The 14,451-nt window shown below is 37.6% G+C and overlaps 1 protein-coding gene across 1 annotated transcript in view; it reads left to right on the forward strand.

The window, feature by feature from the left end:
- Nucleotides 1-14,451, forward strand: part of SLC12A2 (solute carrier family 12 member 2) — a 53,926-nt gene that overhangs the window by 26,773 nt on the left and 12,702 nt on the right. Inside the window, exons 10-18 of the mRNA XM_059874126.1 lie at nt 1,778-1,938; nt 6,439-6,546; nt 7,165-7,288; nt 8,503-8,604; nt 9,714-9,869; nt 10,614-10,713; nt 11,528-11,639; nt 13,780-13,920; nt 14,122-14,228. Coding sequence (XP_059730109.1) covers nt 1,778-1,938; nt 6,439-6,546; nt 7,165-7,288; nt 8,503-8,604; nt 9,714-9,869; nt 10,614-10,713; nt 11,528-11,639; nt 13,780-13,920; nt 14,122-14,228 — 1,111 coding nt within the window. The remainder of the gene's footprint in view (nt 1-1,777; nt 1,939-6,438; nt 6,547-7,164; nt 7,289-8,502; nt 8,605-9,713; nt 9,870-10,613; nt 10,714-11,527; nt 11,640-13,779; nt 13,921-14,121; nt 14,229-14,451) is intronic.

Raw genomic sequence — 14,451 nt, forward strand, 5'->3', positions numbered from 1 at the left:
TCAGTAAGGCCCACATTAAGTTTGTTCCTACTGCCATGTCTCTTTCTGCCATATTTTGATTGCATGTCTGAAAGTCCTGCCAAAGCTGAGTTTGAACTTTGACAAAATGAGGAAGAGGAGGGCTGTGATAGTGCACTGTAGGTATTTAATGAGTTGTTCAGTATAATTGGCCTGTCACCTGCAATCCTGTCACCAACAAAATGTTGTTTACTAATAGTTCAGCTGAGAAGTGTGTTGTCAAATCCATTTTATACTGCTTGAGTGGCTGGGGCAAATACTTGTATAGTGAAGAAAGAGAAACATTTTCCTTTTACAGAGCTCTCTCCCAGTTAAACAAGAAAACAATTAAAAAAACCTCAGCTCCTCCACATACTCACAAGAAAAGCATAAGACAGGTATTTAGTGTAGGAAACTTATTGTAATTTCACCAATTAGGCATAATAAGTAACTAAAACAGAAATGAGGTGTGGAAGGATTAATTAATGTCCACCTACTAGGACCAGGTGTTGTGGTGGGCTGTTAATCAAGTTCTGATGGCTCACAAGAATTTAAATATGGTATAACTAATCAGGAATTAATTTTCCTCATGGAAGAGAGACAGCATACATAGATGCCTAGGAATATTACTGAATAAACTTAAGCTTGCAGCAGGTCTCTGCCTTCTTACTTAATTTTTGCAAGCAGTTAATTTAGGTCCTTAGCTGTCATGGGGTTTTGTTGTAAGGCAGTTCTTGTCATTCAGATTCCTAAAAGATTAAGGGACTTTTATTGACTCTGTTGACTTTTCCCCACTCCTTATTTAATTGTAGTCCCCAAAGTATTTCCTGGTGTTCAAACAGTTTGATTACCTCTACTATTAGACCACAGAATATTAAATAATACTTAGTCTCATCTGCTTTCTGTCATATATGAGACAGAATCCCCTTGAAATAGAAGACTAATGGTCTTCTAGTACTCTTTAGTTTTTCTTAATACTTATAGACGGAAATGCTGTTTCTTCAGCATTTTCTTGGCCAGCAAAACTAAAAGTAATCATAGATGAACAAAAGACAGTAGTTAAGGTGATGATTATAAAAGAATGTGGGAGAAATGGTACTCTGTTTTTCAAGAAACCAACTGAAAAATACCATGGTCACATAGGAGGTGCCTTACTGAAACATTGGGAAATTGCTTGGAACGGGCTTTTGTGAAACTTATTTTTTTAATGGCTAAGTCAAAGTGGCTGGAAACAAACCAGCTGCAACAGAATTTGTACCTGTCTGCAAACATCTATACACACAAAACAAATTTGCACTCATCTCTAGGAAAATTGACTAAAAGAGAAAGTATAAAGTCATAAAACTGTAAAATGTCTTGGGTTGGAAGGGACCTTGAAGATCATCCAGTTCCCACCCCTGCCATCTCAGGGACACCTTCCACTGTCCAAGGCTGCTCCAAGCCCCAGTGTCCAGCCTGGCCTTGGACACTGCCAGAGATTGTGCTCTTAAATTTCTGCAAGTCTGTTGACATGCTTTTCCTCTGTGCTAAAACCTTCCTTTTCTTCTTACAGTCAGATATAATAAAAAACTAAAGACTGTTTCAGCCAAGGGAGCAGTTGCTCTGTTTGTATTTGTTTTTCATAGTGAAGATGGGCTTAGTACTGTAGCATGTTAAAAATCTAAATGCGGCATTTTAATGTTGTTTTGTGAGATTATTCTTACATAAAAGAATTAACACATATCCTTAAATTCAGGTTCAGTTTGTTAATGCTTTTTTTTTATTGTTGTGTCCATTGTAGGTTCCTGTGTAGTTCGAGATGCCACAGGGAATGTTAATGACACCATTGTCACCGAGCTGGCAAACTGCACTAGTGCAGCCTGCAAACTAAACTATGACTTCTCATCCTGTCAGTCTCAGGCAGGGGCAGGATGTCACTATGGGCTGATGAACAATTTCCAGGTATAAAACTTCCTCCTTAATCTGTACATCAGGTTTTGTGTTCGGGTTTTATTGGGGTTTGGGGTTTTTTGTTTGTTTGTTTTGTTTTTGCTGGTTTTGGTGGGGTTTTGTGTTTGTTTGGTTTGGTTTTTATGGTGTTTTTTTTGTTGGTTTGGTGTTGGTTTTTTTCCTTAGTTTTTTTGTAGGGGTTTTTTGTTGTTTTTTTGGGTGATTTTTTGGTGAGATTTTGTTGGGTTTTTGTTTGTTGTTTTGTGTTGGGGGAGGCTGTGCAGATTGTTTCGTTTGTTTTTTTTTCTGTTTTTGGGTTTCTTGGTTGGTTTTTTTGGGATGGTTGGGTTGTTTGGTTGCGTGTTGTTTTGGCAGGTCTTGTTTGTTTTTTCCTTGGATTTCTTGGCTTGTGTTTTTTTAGTTGCTTGTTAGGAAAAGTCATGGGCTATATATGCTCACCTCCATAAATACAAGTTTTATCTGGAATAGGTGTGTGGTACACTCTAGCTGGTATGCAAAAGAATGTGTGCATGTTGGAAACTCTTAGGTCTTTATACACAGGTGGTATAAATATTTACTCTTTTTCTGAGCAAAGTGCTTAGATTCAGGTGGTAGTGCTGCAGCTTTCTTTAAGTACCTGAATGTCATCATTCACTAGTGGGGGTAGATGTATTTATTTTTCAGTAATCATGCTGATTAGTCATAGGTAGTCTCTGTCAGTAATTTGCTTGCGAAATTTTTAAGGTTTTTAGTAAATATGCTGATTCTTTTTTAAAGGCTGTTTTACATGTTTATCACAGCATCCCCTGTAATGATAATAAGGTCATAAATTTTCATTAAACATGATGTTACAGTATGTAAAAATCTTCTGGAAGTTAAGGGGTAATTCACAGTCTTTCACTGCAGCCAACTGGTTTGTTCATGAACTACTGGTAAGGGCTTGAAGGAATGCAAGGAAAATGAACTTACTGACCACTGATTCCAGCTTGGTTTATGGTAGTCCCATCTTTGCCCAAAGTTTTTCTAACGTGTACAAAAAATTGGCTAGAGATTGACTGATGAAATTGTTATAGTGGAATAACAATGTTATTAGCATTGTTCTTTGTTCTTGTTCAGAGAAGTCAGAATTGCTGTTGTGGGATTGAAAAATTTGCAAAATATGATGACTTTCATTGTTTGTTTTAAGCTCAAAAGAACCAACATATTGTCAAATATACAGCTGTGATTAGCCTGTAACTGGTTTCCTCTGTGTCTTTAAGTCACAACTGTTGTAAGGGTCTTAACATAAATGTTACTTGTACCTCAGAGTATTTCTGCCTCCCAGATTATTCTTGCCTCTCTCTGTGGCAAAAAGAGTTTCTGTCTATTAGGAAAAGTCACTTTAAAGGTCAGAGGGAGCACAGAGAATGCAGGGTCCCTCACACCCCCCTGCTTTGTTGTAGTTTTGAGAACCTTCTCTGTGAAATTCCATTTTTCTAATATCCCCCCAGTGGGACTCTCCCTTGCTGTTTTTTCTCTCACTCTCCCAGCTTTTGGTGTGCATCTCTGAGAAGAGTCTGATTCTGTCTTCTCAGAAGGTATCAGAAGGAAAATGTTTGTGTGATAGGCTGTTTATCTAATGAGACACTTGTCCATTTCATAACTGAACTGCTCACAGCTTTGTATCTCTGATTGTTAGGTGTAAGGAGAGATATTTTTTTTTTCATGTGTAGTGCATGGTGTGTGTGGGAAGGGGGGTGTCCACACTTGTGCATTTCTCAAGTTCTTTTCTGTATGGTAAATAACTGAGAAGAAATACTGCACAAACTGAAATTAATCCCTAAGGTGAGGGAAGATTCTTGTATTTCTCTTCCAGCTTGAAAACAGACGGATTCTGGGGCAGAAAGTGCCAGTTTGTGTTCACAGTATAATGACTTCATCTCTTCAGGACACTCTGTGCTTCAGTCAGTTTTTTTTGGCAAAGAATTGATCTGAGGTTCTGCTGGGTCAGCTCAGGGTTTGGGTGTTCAGGCAGCAGGTAGATTACTTGTAGTGTGATTTACCTGTGGAAATCTTAGATTAGGAACTCTAAGTGGGGACAGGAGGTGAGAGAGGCTTAGTCAGACCTGCCTAGGAAGACCATCTTTAGTTTCTGTTACAGTGAATTACAGGTCCTGACAGACTTCTGATATTTCTGTTCAGTGTTTATCCTGTGCCCAGACTGCCACCTGGTAGAAGAGTATTTTCAAAAATTTGTTCTGGGCTCTATAGCCTCAGCCTAGAGCTTCCCAACAAAAAGTTACAGCTTTGGGTAATTAAAATGCAGTTATTTTTTTCAACTTTGGATGAAGGCAGAAAGTAGAATGAAACTCAGTTGTTTTAATACAGCATTTTTGTTTTGCTACACAGTGCTGGACCAAGGAACTAAATAGTCAAAATACAGTATTTCATGATCCCAGTGTTTGAAATTTAGGAAACTGCCTTAACTGTAAATGCCAGGCAACATAATGAGGCCCTTATCAGCAGGAACTGTGTATCTGTGTCAGCACAGCAGTGGTTGCAGAGCCATCCTGCCCTTTTATTCTGCAGGGATGAAAATTTCAATGCTGTGGATAGCTGCCTTTGTGGGCTCCTTGGCTGGGATATCTCTCAAAATCCTAAAAAAGGGTAATAGTCAAAACTGGAGAGTGTCAATAATTGGAGGCATTGGACAGAACCTAGAAGGAGATTGTAAAATATGAGTCGGTTGTCAGAAGCAAATAGCAAGTTGAGGCAAGTGTAGTAAAGTAAAGGCATCAAAATGTTTTACATATGAGAAGAAAAGTGAGGGAAACTTGTACACAGATTCCCTCTGTAATGAGGGAAGATTATTAAGCCATCCTTGCAGGAAAAAAAAATTAGATTCTGCTTCTATAAAAATCATTGTGCATTTGTTAATTATGTTGCTATAGTATAAGTTTCTTTCTACAATAGTAGTAAAGCATTTACACCTCTTAAATTTTATTCTGTAACATAATGTATGGTTATTAGAAACTGCCGTTGAAAACTGTAACTTTTCGTGTTGGTTATAAAATTAAATTGAACTGGGGCATAGGAGGGATAGCTAAATAGATGTGTTGTTAGTCTTACTCCTCTATGATTATAGGCCTGGAATGCCTTTTTTGTTGTTATTGTTGTTATGAACTTGCAAGTAGGCTTCAGGAAGTTCTCTCCTTCGTTTGTTACACTACTCTGACAGATACTTTACCCTAATTTTTTTGCAACATCCATTTGTTAACTTTCTCATTTCAAGCGGGTCATGCCTTGGACTGACCTGTGAAATCTGATGAAGTGCACAGATTCAGCTGACTCAGAGGCCCAGCTGTCATTGTCAGTCTGGTCTGGAGAAATCCACTAAATTTTACCATGAATTTAGCCAGTGAACAAAACTTCATCAGTCACCTGTACCTTATGTCTGAGAACATCTGACCTACTAAGAGTTACTTAGACAGCAAGATTTTACAATTTCAGGTGTCAGTAGCTAAAACAGGAGATTTCTGCATGTTTTTTCTTGCCTTCCTTTGGTTGCTCTCCTGATAATTTAAATGAGATTTCCAGGCTGAAAAAGGCAAGTAAGCAGTGCAAATGATGCAGAACCATATTGTGCTTGAAAAGCACCCTGATGAGTTTGGTCTGTTGACTAAAATTCTTCAGCACTGGCTGTCTTAGAGGAGCCATCAACTTAAGCTTTTTTCCCCTTTAAGGAAAATATTCTATTAAACCATGAACATTTTTAATTACACAGTTGTGTATCTTAAATCACATGATAGATGCAAAGCTGCATGCAGCTATGGTACAGATATAATCTCTAGAAGAGTGGTCATAAAGTGGTTTGGGTTGAAAGGGACCTTAAAGATGATCTTCCAGTCCACATGCCATGGAGAGGGATCGCACTCACTTTTTATAGGCTCCCTCTTTTTAAAGGCCCCTTGAGGTACTGGAAGGTACCAGCTCATTACTCATCCAGCTTACATTTGACTTCTGTCACTGAGATTACAGAGATGTGCTGGGATTTGATCTTGGGGAGATAGAAAGCAAGGTTGTCTGGACTTTCAGGTTTTGACTTGGAAAAAAAAGCCTAACCTAAAATAAGAGATTCTGAGAAAAGTGATTTTCACGTGTTTGATGACTTGGGCTTTCTGAGACCATGCTAGTCAGCAGTAGGTTAGCTGGAATATGTAACACATTCCAAAGTATTTCTTTTTCCCATTACTTCCTTCCAATTTTCTTATGAGCCCATGAAGACTTTTGCCCTTGATAATTTGAGCTTCAAATTAAATTGTATGAAAAGCCACCACCTTTTGTCCTGAAATCAGGATGCATTTATATTGCCTGATCTGTCTCTAGTTCATTAATTTATATGAATACATGATATTCAGACAGCTTTTAAGTGAAGAGTGTGTAGTATTTTTTTCTGTTTGTATAATTAATGGTGACATCTGTTTGTGTAGTGTACTTTTTTACATATTTTTAAAAAATTATTTTGTTTTTCAGGTCATGAGCATGGTATCAGGATTTGCACCACTGATTTCTGCAGGTATTTTCTCAGCCACACTGTCATCTGCATTAGCATCTCTTGTGAGTGCCCCTAAGATCTTCCAGGTAAGTAAGGGAAGAAAATGGTAACATTTTGAAGAATAATTAATTTTGAGTCATGATTTTTGGAAGGGGACTCTGACATACTGCCATTATTATCCATATCAGATGACATCAGTGGATTGTTCTAACATTTACCTGTTGCTTAGAAGGGGAGAACAGTTTGTTACTGTTTGTTGGGGTTCCTGAGTTATTTTGCTTTTTAACTGTTGAATCTCCTTCTCTGTCTTAATTTGGGTTAAAAAAAGTTAAGTGGGGAGTCAGTTGTATTGATGCAGAGAACTAGTGTGTATATTGGGCAAAGTTTCCACTTCCTGAGAAAATACAATCTGTAAAAAAAGACTTTTTGTGATTTTAAGGCAGTAGTCAAGTAAAATAGACAGTTACTGACAGAAAAGCAAATTTGCTTCTTGCAGGTGGGCATTACTGAGGGATAGAATAGTGGAAATGCAAAATGTCAAGATGCAAAGACAGTTGAGAATTTAATTAGTCCATGGTGGTTATAAACTATCAGGAAGTGTTCAGAAAGATAGTAAGCAGTAGAAGATGGCATGAGCAAAATGCATGTTGACTCTTGATTGATTTTTTTTTTTTTTTTTTTTTTTTTTTTAATTTTCCTCTTAGGCTTTGTGCAAGGACAGCATTTATCCAGGATTTCAGATGTTTGCTAAAGGCTATGGGAAGAACAATGAGCCACTGAGAGGATACATTCTAACATTTTTAATTGCTCTTGGATTCATACTAATCGGTTAGTTTGGAATTTTAGTAAATCTCAATCCCCTTTTGTCCTTTAGAAAAACATTCCAGTGCATGTTGTGGACTTGATGATAGGGTCCTAGAGATCTAATGCGCAGCTTAATTCTAAGTCAGCATTCTAAATCTGGTTATTTTGAGGCTTAGTTTCTCCTGTCTTCTAGATACAACTCCTATCTTTATAGATACAACTCTTTCTAGATACAACAACAGTGAATTTTAACTGCCCTTCTCTTTTTAATCATAGGTATGTGTCTTTAGGTGCTATCAGTCAATAGAAATACATCCTTTGCTTGAGACAGTGTTAACATCCTGTAAATATGAAAGTTTATTTCAGATTTTTAATAATGGCAGCTTCAGTAAAGTGCAAACTTGAAAGAGCAATATTATTTAAAATGTGCTTTTCTGTTAAGTTACAAATGGTAGAGCTGAGTGCTGACACTGCTGTTGCTGAAGGTTCTCTACATATAATTAATTACACATGTTCTCTGGAAAACTAATTGTGCTGTGTCCATCTATGAGTCCTGAGCCAGTGCTTTTAACTTCTTTTCCCAATTTGCTCTGTCCTCCTTCCTCAACATCTGCTTGAGGCAGAGATACACCCTTGGGGTCCCTGCTGAGCCATGCTGACTGGAAGCTTGATTGCAACTAGAAACTTGCAGACTAGGATGGCACATTCTACATTTTTATCACTTTCTTCTTTTTTTAACGATGGTGAGAATACACACAAAAATGTTTTGTACTGTGCTGCCTCAAGGAAAGGAGAGAGCATCAGGTTTTTCCCTCTCACTGAAGGGGGATGTAAGCATCACTGTTGTGATGCTGTTGCTCTGTAATATTTAAATCTTCTGGAATTCTTCAGAACCCAATGTTTTAGTGCACCATTTGATCCAAGCCCTGCTGGGAATGAAATTTTCTCAATTAATGATCTTGAGAAAGTATGTAGTGTGTCCAGAGTGCTTCTAGAACACTTGGTAGTGCTTATATTTTTGAAGCTGAAAGCTACCCTTCCTAACTGTTAAAAAGATAACTTAGTAAATAGATCATTGACATAAAGTTCTGTCAGTAAAAAGGGTAAACTGCATTTCCTTAGAGTATATAAAAAAAATAAGATTCTTTGCAGCAGGTTTTTTTCATTGTAATCTTCAAAACCGTTGGGTGATACCTTTGATAACACCTTGCTTTCTTTTTTTGTTTTTCATTTTACAGCCGAACTGAATGTCATTGCTCCAATTATTTCTAATTTCTTCTTGGCTTCATATGCCTTGATTAACTTCTCTGTATTCCATGCTTCTCTTGCAAAATCTCCAGGTAGGAACTACTCATGGCATTAAAAACTTAATATGTTATTCATAGGTCTTCTGAAATTTTGAGAACTGGGTGATCCAGTAGGGCTTGGGGGCTACTAATTTTGTCATCTTTGTTGAGGGAACACAGGAAAATTCAGAGTTTATTCACAACTCAGGAAGAAAATATTTTGGCTAATTCAGTAGCTGGTGCTGGCCAGCTACCAGCTACTGAATTAGCCACCTTTTGTTGTCTTCAGTTTCTGTTAATGTGTTTCATATTCCAGACAAGAACAAGCTAGAATTGCTGGTGGTATTGCCCCATTTTTATAGTGTTTAGTGTGGGTTAAAACCTGCAGAACAGATGTACATTATACCCAGTCAACATGTAGTTGTACTGGAATAACACCCCTAAAAGCTTCTTAAGATACTGAATGGGTAGATTTATTATTTTTCTTCTCAGAGAGTGGGTATAACTGTTTGCACAGCAGTTCTAACTTTAATAAATCTATATTTAATACACTTGTTAATCTTGGATGTGTTCATGGCGGTGTGCGTACCTGATTTTTGGATAAACTTGTGGCAAATAATGTAAAACTAGCACTTCAGTACTTGGAGGTGCACCTCTAAGTTCTGTTTGGATATATCTGTCCATTTCATGTAGTGAGAACTTCTGTGTGAAAACAGTAAAAATACTTAACTAAAAACATGTATAAGTATATAAGAAACTGAGGTATGAGATGATGATTTATACTTTTCTACCTTGGAAAGGAAAAATCGAATGTTGTCAGGCAAAGCTATTGCCAAAAGTTCCCTAAACCTGGTTCAATGGTTCAATATTGGGACAAGCATCCTCCAACATCCCATCTGAGCTGTGTTTCTAGGGGGAAAAATTAGGAGCTTTTACATATCTGTGTGAGAAAGCTGCAAATTCATTTGAAAGGTGTTGGAAAATGGAAAGCATAAATGTGCCAGTCTGCGTTTTGTACATCACTGAAAGTCAGATGTTCACATGTAATGGATGCAGAATACCAGGGAAGGGAAAAAAGTGCAGTGCCTTCCTTCTTTTACATTTTAAATTTAAATTAATTTCCCCCCCCGTCTTTCTACCCTCCAAAATTTTATTTTGACTAGGTTGGCGGCCTGCTTTCAAATACTACAATATGTGGATTTCTCTCATTGGAGCTATTCTGTGCTGCATTGTAATGTTTGTCATTAACTGGTGGGCAGCACTTCTAACCTATGTAATAGTCCTTGGGCTTTACATCTATGTCACTTACAAGAAACCAGGTATGTGCAGGGGCTTCTTTCGGTTGTGGAAAGGGGAAAGAAGGGAAAAAATGATGGCCTTGTCAGGGAAAAACCCCAGCTACTTCTTTCTGTTGGGACCACTAGATTAAATTTCTGTTTCAGGCTTTTAAGTTGTAATTAAATGGAATTTTTCCTGGATAGTCACTGCTGTTTCCCTTCCTCCCAAATTATGAAGAAGCCACTTAGGCATAAATGTCTGAAGGATAATTGGAGGAAAAGGTGCATATGGAAAATGGTAAATTCATTGTGGCTATCAAGAGATGTATATGGGAGGAAGATGATGATAGTGGAGTCTTCCTCATAAAAATAATAATCTGAAAGGATCTGCTTAATCTAGCAGTTTTCCACTGAATGTATCTGAATTTGTTTAGGCAACGTTTTGAGATTCAGTTTTTCTTTGCTGTGGTATAAAATAACTCAGCAAAGCAGTTTTTCCTCAAGGGGTATTCTTTTGACTGTGCAGTTGTTGTGGTCTTTGAAATGTGGAGATAAAAGCCAGTGACTCCCTTCCTTAACTTTTTTGCTTAAGCTTCTACAGAAATATTAAGTTTAAATATAATTGCCTGTTAAGATGTAGGGTTTGTTGACTAGTATTGTATAAAATGTAGCAAAGTGTAGCTTAAATCTGTGGGTTTAGTCAATGTCCAGCATTCATTTTGTGATCATGAAGCTTTACAACAGACAACTGTAAATAACACACTGGAACCTCAAATCTTTGAACAGATGTGAACTGGGGATCCTCAACTCAAGCCTTGACTTACCTGAATGCTCTGCAGCATTCCATTCGGCTCTCAGGAGTGGAAGATCACGTGAAAAACTTCAGGTAACACTTAAAGACAGGAAATTCTGTGTTCACTAGGCTGCTGTCACAAGTTTTGCTGTCAGGGTTTCCGTTAAGGCCTTGTTCACCTCCTGTGATTCATCCAAGTAAATGGAATTACAGATTGAGTGGGATTCTTAGTACAGGTGCCATCTTCTGGGGTTATGGAGAACCTGTCAGCAGCGCAGTTTCAACAAAGCACCCATGAAAATGAAATGGAGCAGCTAAAGAGATTGAGAGAGATTACTTTAGGGGATTCATTTGGTATCACCTATTAATTATGATGATGATGAAAAGTGATCTCCTGTAATGACTTCAGAAGTTTGGACACTTCCTCTTTTAAAGTTGATTTAGAAGTTGCCTTTGACTTACTTGCACTAGGTTGGCTCTGTCTTCTGAAGGAAAGTAAGGTAAAAATGAGCACATGATTCCAGTGTTTCTGCTGGACACAGAAGAATATAAGTTACAAAAATGCAAGGGATGTAACTTACCAGTGGAAAAGAAAAACTTAATCCCTCTGACCTAGTCTTGTCTTCAACTTTTTTTGATGTGTAGATTTTCAGATTTAATGGGATTATTGAATTTTTATGCAATTAGTCATAGATCTGCTGACAGCTGGGTAACAACTGGGAACTTTTCTTAATTTAACATAGTCTTGTAAAAGTGGTGAGGTTATTACATTTGCAGTGATGAATATGTTGTTATGTTGTTATGATGAATATGTTGATATTTGGAAGAAACTTTTCTGTTATTAAAAACCCCTAGAACTCCAGATTAATTCTAACTCCAATCTTGTTTTTTCCCCTCATAATTCTAGACCTCAGTGCTTAATTATGACGGGTGCTCCAAATGCACGTCCAGCTTTGCTTCACCTTGTCCATGCTTTCACCAAGAATGTGGGCTTGATGATCTGTGGCCATGTACATATGGTAAGTTTATTCTGTTTTACTTTATAAAGTTACCTGGGTGGTTTTTCTTCTGTCTGCTTTGGGGTTTGGTTTGGTTTTGTTTAACCTGTTTGACTTTGTTTCTGGCTCATGTTTAAGTTTTGATTTGTTTATTTGTTTGGATTTTTATTTTTAATGAAAGCATCATTAGACATTAAAAAGCGCATGAAGAGATTTACTAGTAAGTTTTGCTAATGTTTGGGTCATCACTATGCCAGTTAGGTGTACGACAGGGAAAATTTATAAAAAATCAGTACCTTTGATAGTTTGATGCTTAAATGATGAAGGACCTTTTACTTATTACTGAAGTGAACATTGGGAGATTGATTCCCTTGTAGAGTTCTTAAAAAGCGTGGGAGAAAAGAAACCTTCTTGAGCAGGGAACTCAATATCAGTTTGGCCAATAGCTACAAATTGCTTTTAACCTTCCAATTAGCTTTTTATTCCTTTAGTTATCAGGTTAATTTAATTGTCAAGTGTTTCCTCTTCTCCTTCTGACCAGCCCCTGATATTTCACTAAGTATCCTTGGGTATTTTTGTCAGAATATCAAGTGAGGATGTGTTTGCAGAGGTTCTGCAAGAATATAATTCTAATAGTTCTTACTACTTAGTGTCTTACCTGGCAAACTTAAGTGGTTTTGTGATGGTAGAAAGGAAACAATTTTCAAGTAACTTTTCTTCAGAATCAGCTTGTCAGGAGTTGTGTTGACTGAGATACAGAGTTGCTGTCATACAGTGATCTATACCAAAACTTCTCTTTAGAGAGGCTGTGGCATCTCTGATAAACTTAGATAATGCATTTTACCACACTGGAATTGTGTAGTTTTGCTTCCTATCTTATGGCCAAACTTCTGTCACATCACTAAGAACATATTAGCAAGTGTGTGACTGAGATGTAATCCAGGACTGGCACATGTCACCTACCCAGACTTCTGCAAGGCCTTCAGCACAGTCCTGTGTGACCTGGGTTTGAAGGGTGGACACAGCCAGGACACAGCCACGGAGTTGTGGTCAATGGTCAATGATGCCATGTCCAGCTGGAGCCTGGTGATGAATGATGTCCCTCAGGGCTGTGTCCTGGGACTGGGGGTCTTCATAGGTGACGTGGACAGGGAGAGCAGGACCACCCTCAACAGGTTTGCAGCTGACACCAGGCTGAGGGTGCTGGTGACATACCTGGAAGACATTGAATAAAAACATGGATTACTCTTAAATGTGTTTAAATTTATTACATTTACCAGGTGTGACTTGTTTCTGATCTAATGAATAGATTAAAGCAAATCAGGTTAATGCAATCCAAGATACTCTGTCTTAAAAAGCTTTTAATTTCTGTCTATATAAACTTAATATTTCAGTGAATAGGAAAGGACAAACTGAGGAATGCTAGGGAGATACCACAGATGTAATCACTGCCATTTAAAAGTAGGGCTGTACAGGAAAGAATAAGCTGGTGTCATCCTTCTTGTAGGAATGCATCTCTGAAGATTCTTAGGGAGCATATCCTTTCTCTATTTAAAATGACTTTCTGAAAGGAAGGGTGGCACTGCCTCATTCTTTAGTAGCTTTGACTATTTGGTTGAGTCTGTGTCCTTCTGCAAAAACTGGGCTGCTGTGTTCTTGATTATTCCTTGTCCTGTATTCTGCACTTTGATGTCTAGGAGAAACACGAAAGATTCACCCCGACAGAAAAAACATAAAAGAAATATTTAAAGAGGAGGTGACTTTGACTGCAGGATACAAAGACTCCCATAAAGTGTAATATTAAGTCATCCTGCATCTGTGTATATTTTTTTACAAAGCCCTTTTCTTTTGAAACCATGTTAATGCTTTGGAGGACAAGCTTATGCCCACCCCCTGGGGGAGAGGGTTGTGCTCTGCAGGAACACAGTTTGAGCAACCCTCTTTCTAAAGATAGTAAAAGTTTTTCAGCTTTTGCTGCTGACAATGCCTGGTATTTTGTTTTTTGGGGTGTTTTTGATAGTGTGCAAGCATGTTTTGAGGTTCTCTGAATTTGAATTAGTTTCTAGCAGTGACTAAAAAATTGGGAGGGGCTTTTTTACTCCCATTACTCATATTCCTAATTCTTGTTCCCTCCCCTCTTTTTATTTCCTTGTTTTGAAAGGGTCCTCGGAGGCAAGCCATGAAGGAGCTGTCAACTGATTTGGCTAAATATCAGCGATGGCTAATTAAAAATAAGATGAAAGCTTTCTATGCACCAGTGCATGCAGAGGACTTGAGGGATGGAGGACAATACTTAATGCAGGTATTTAAAAACAAAAAATGTTAAAGTGCTGAAGATGCACATAAAAATCAGAACGGACTTTATACTTTGAAATGCATTCCTTTTGCAAAATTATCTTAAAGCTTTGATGAAAGGTACTTTATTGTTCTCTTAAGCAGAAAACAGAACCTTTAGTTGTGTCAGTAATATGTTGTTTTATAAAGTACTTCTTGTTCTTCTTAGGCTGCTGGTTTGGGTAGAATGAGACCTAACACCCTTGTTGTTGGATTTAAGAAAAACTGGAGACAAGGTGATATGAGAGATGTTGAAACCTACATCAATTTATTCCAGTAAGTAGAAAATACAGAGTTCTAGCTGCTATTTTCCATTTCAGTATGTTTGGTAGTAAGAAAGTTCTTAGTTACATGAAGTCTCTTTCAAGTAGACGTAGATTTTACATTCAGCAGTCTTGAACACCTTGGGACTTTTCTGATATGGAAATTAATAAGCATATTAATTTCTCTCTCTTTATGTATCAAAAAAGAGTTGTGGCAGAGGTCTGAAGTTTGAGAG

Source organism: Haemorhous mexicanus, chromosome Z (genome assembly GCF_027477595.1).
Source record: "Haemorhous mexicanus isolate bHaeMex1 chromosome Z, bHaeMex1.pri, whole genome shotgun sequence".
Lineage (NCBI taxonomy): Eukaryota > Metazoa > Chordata > Aves > Passeriformes > Fringillidae > Haemorhous > Haemorhous mexicanus.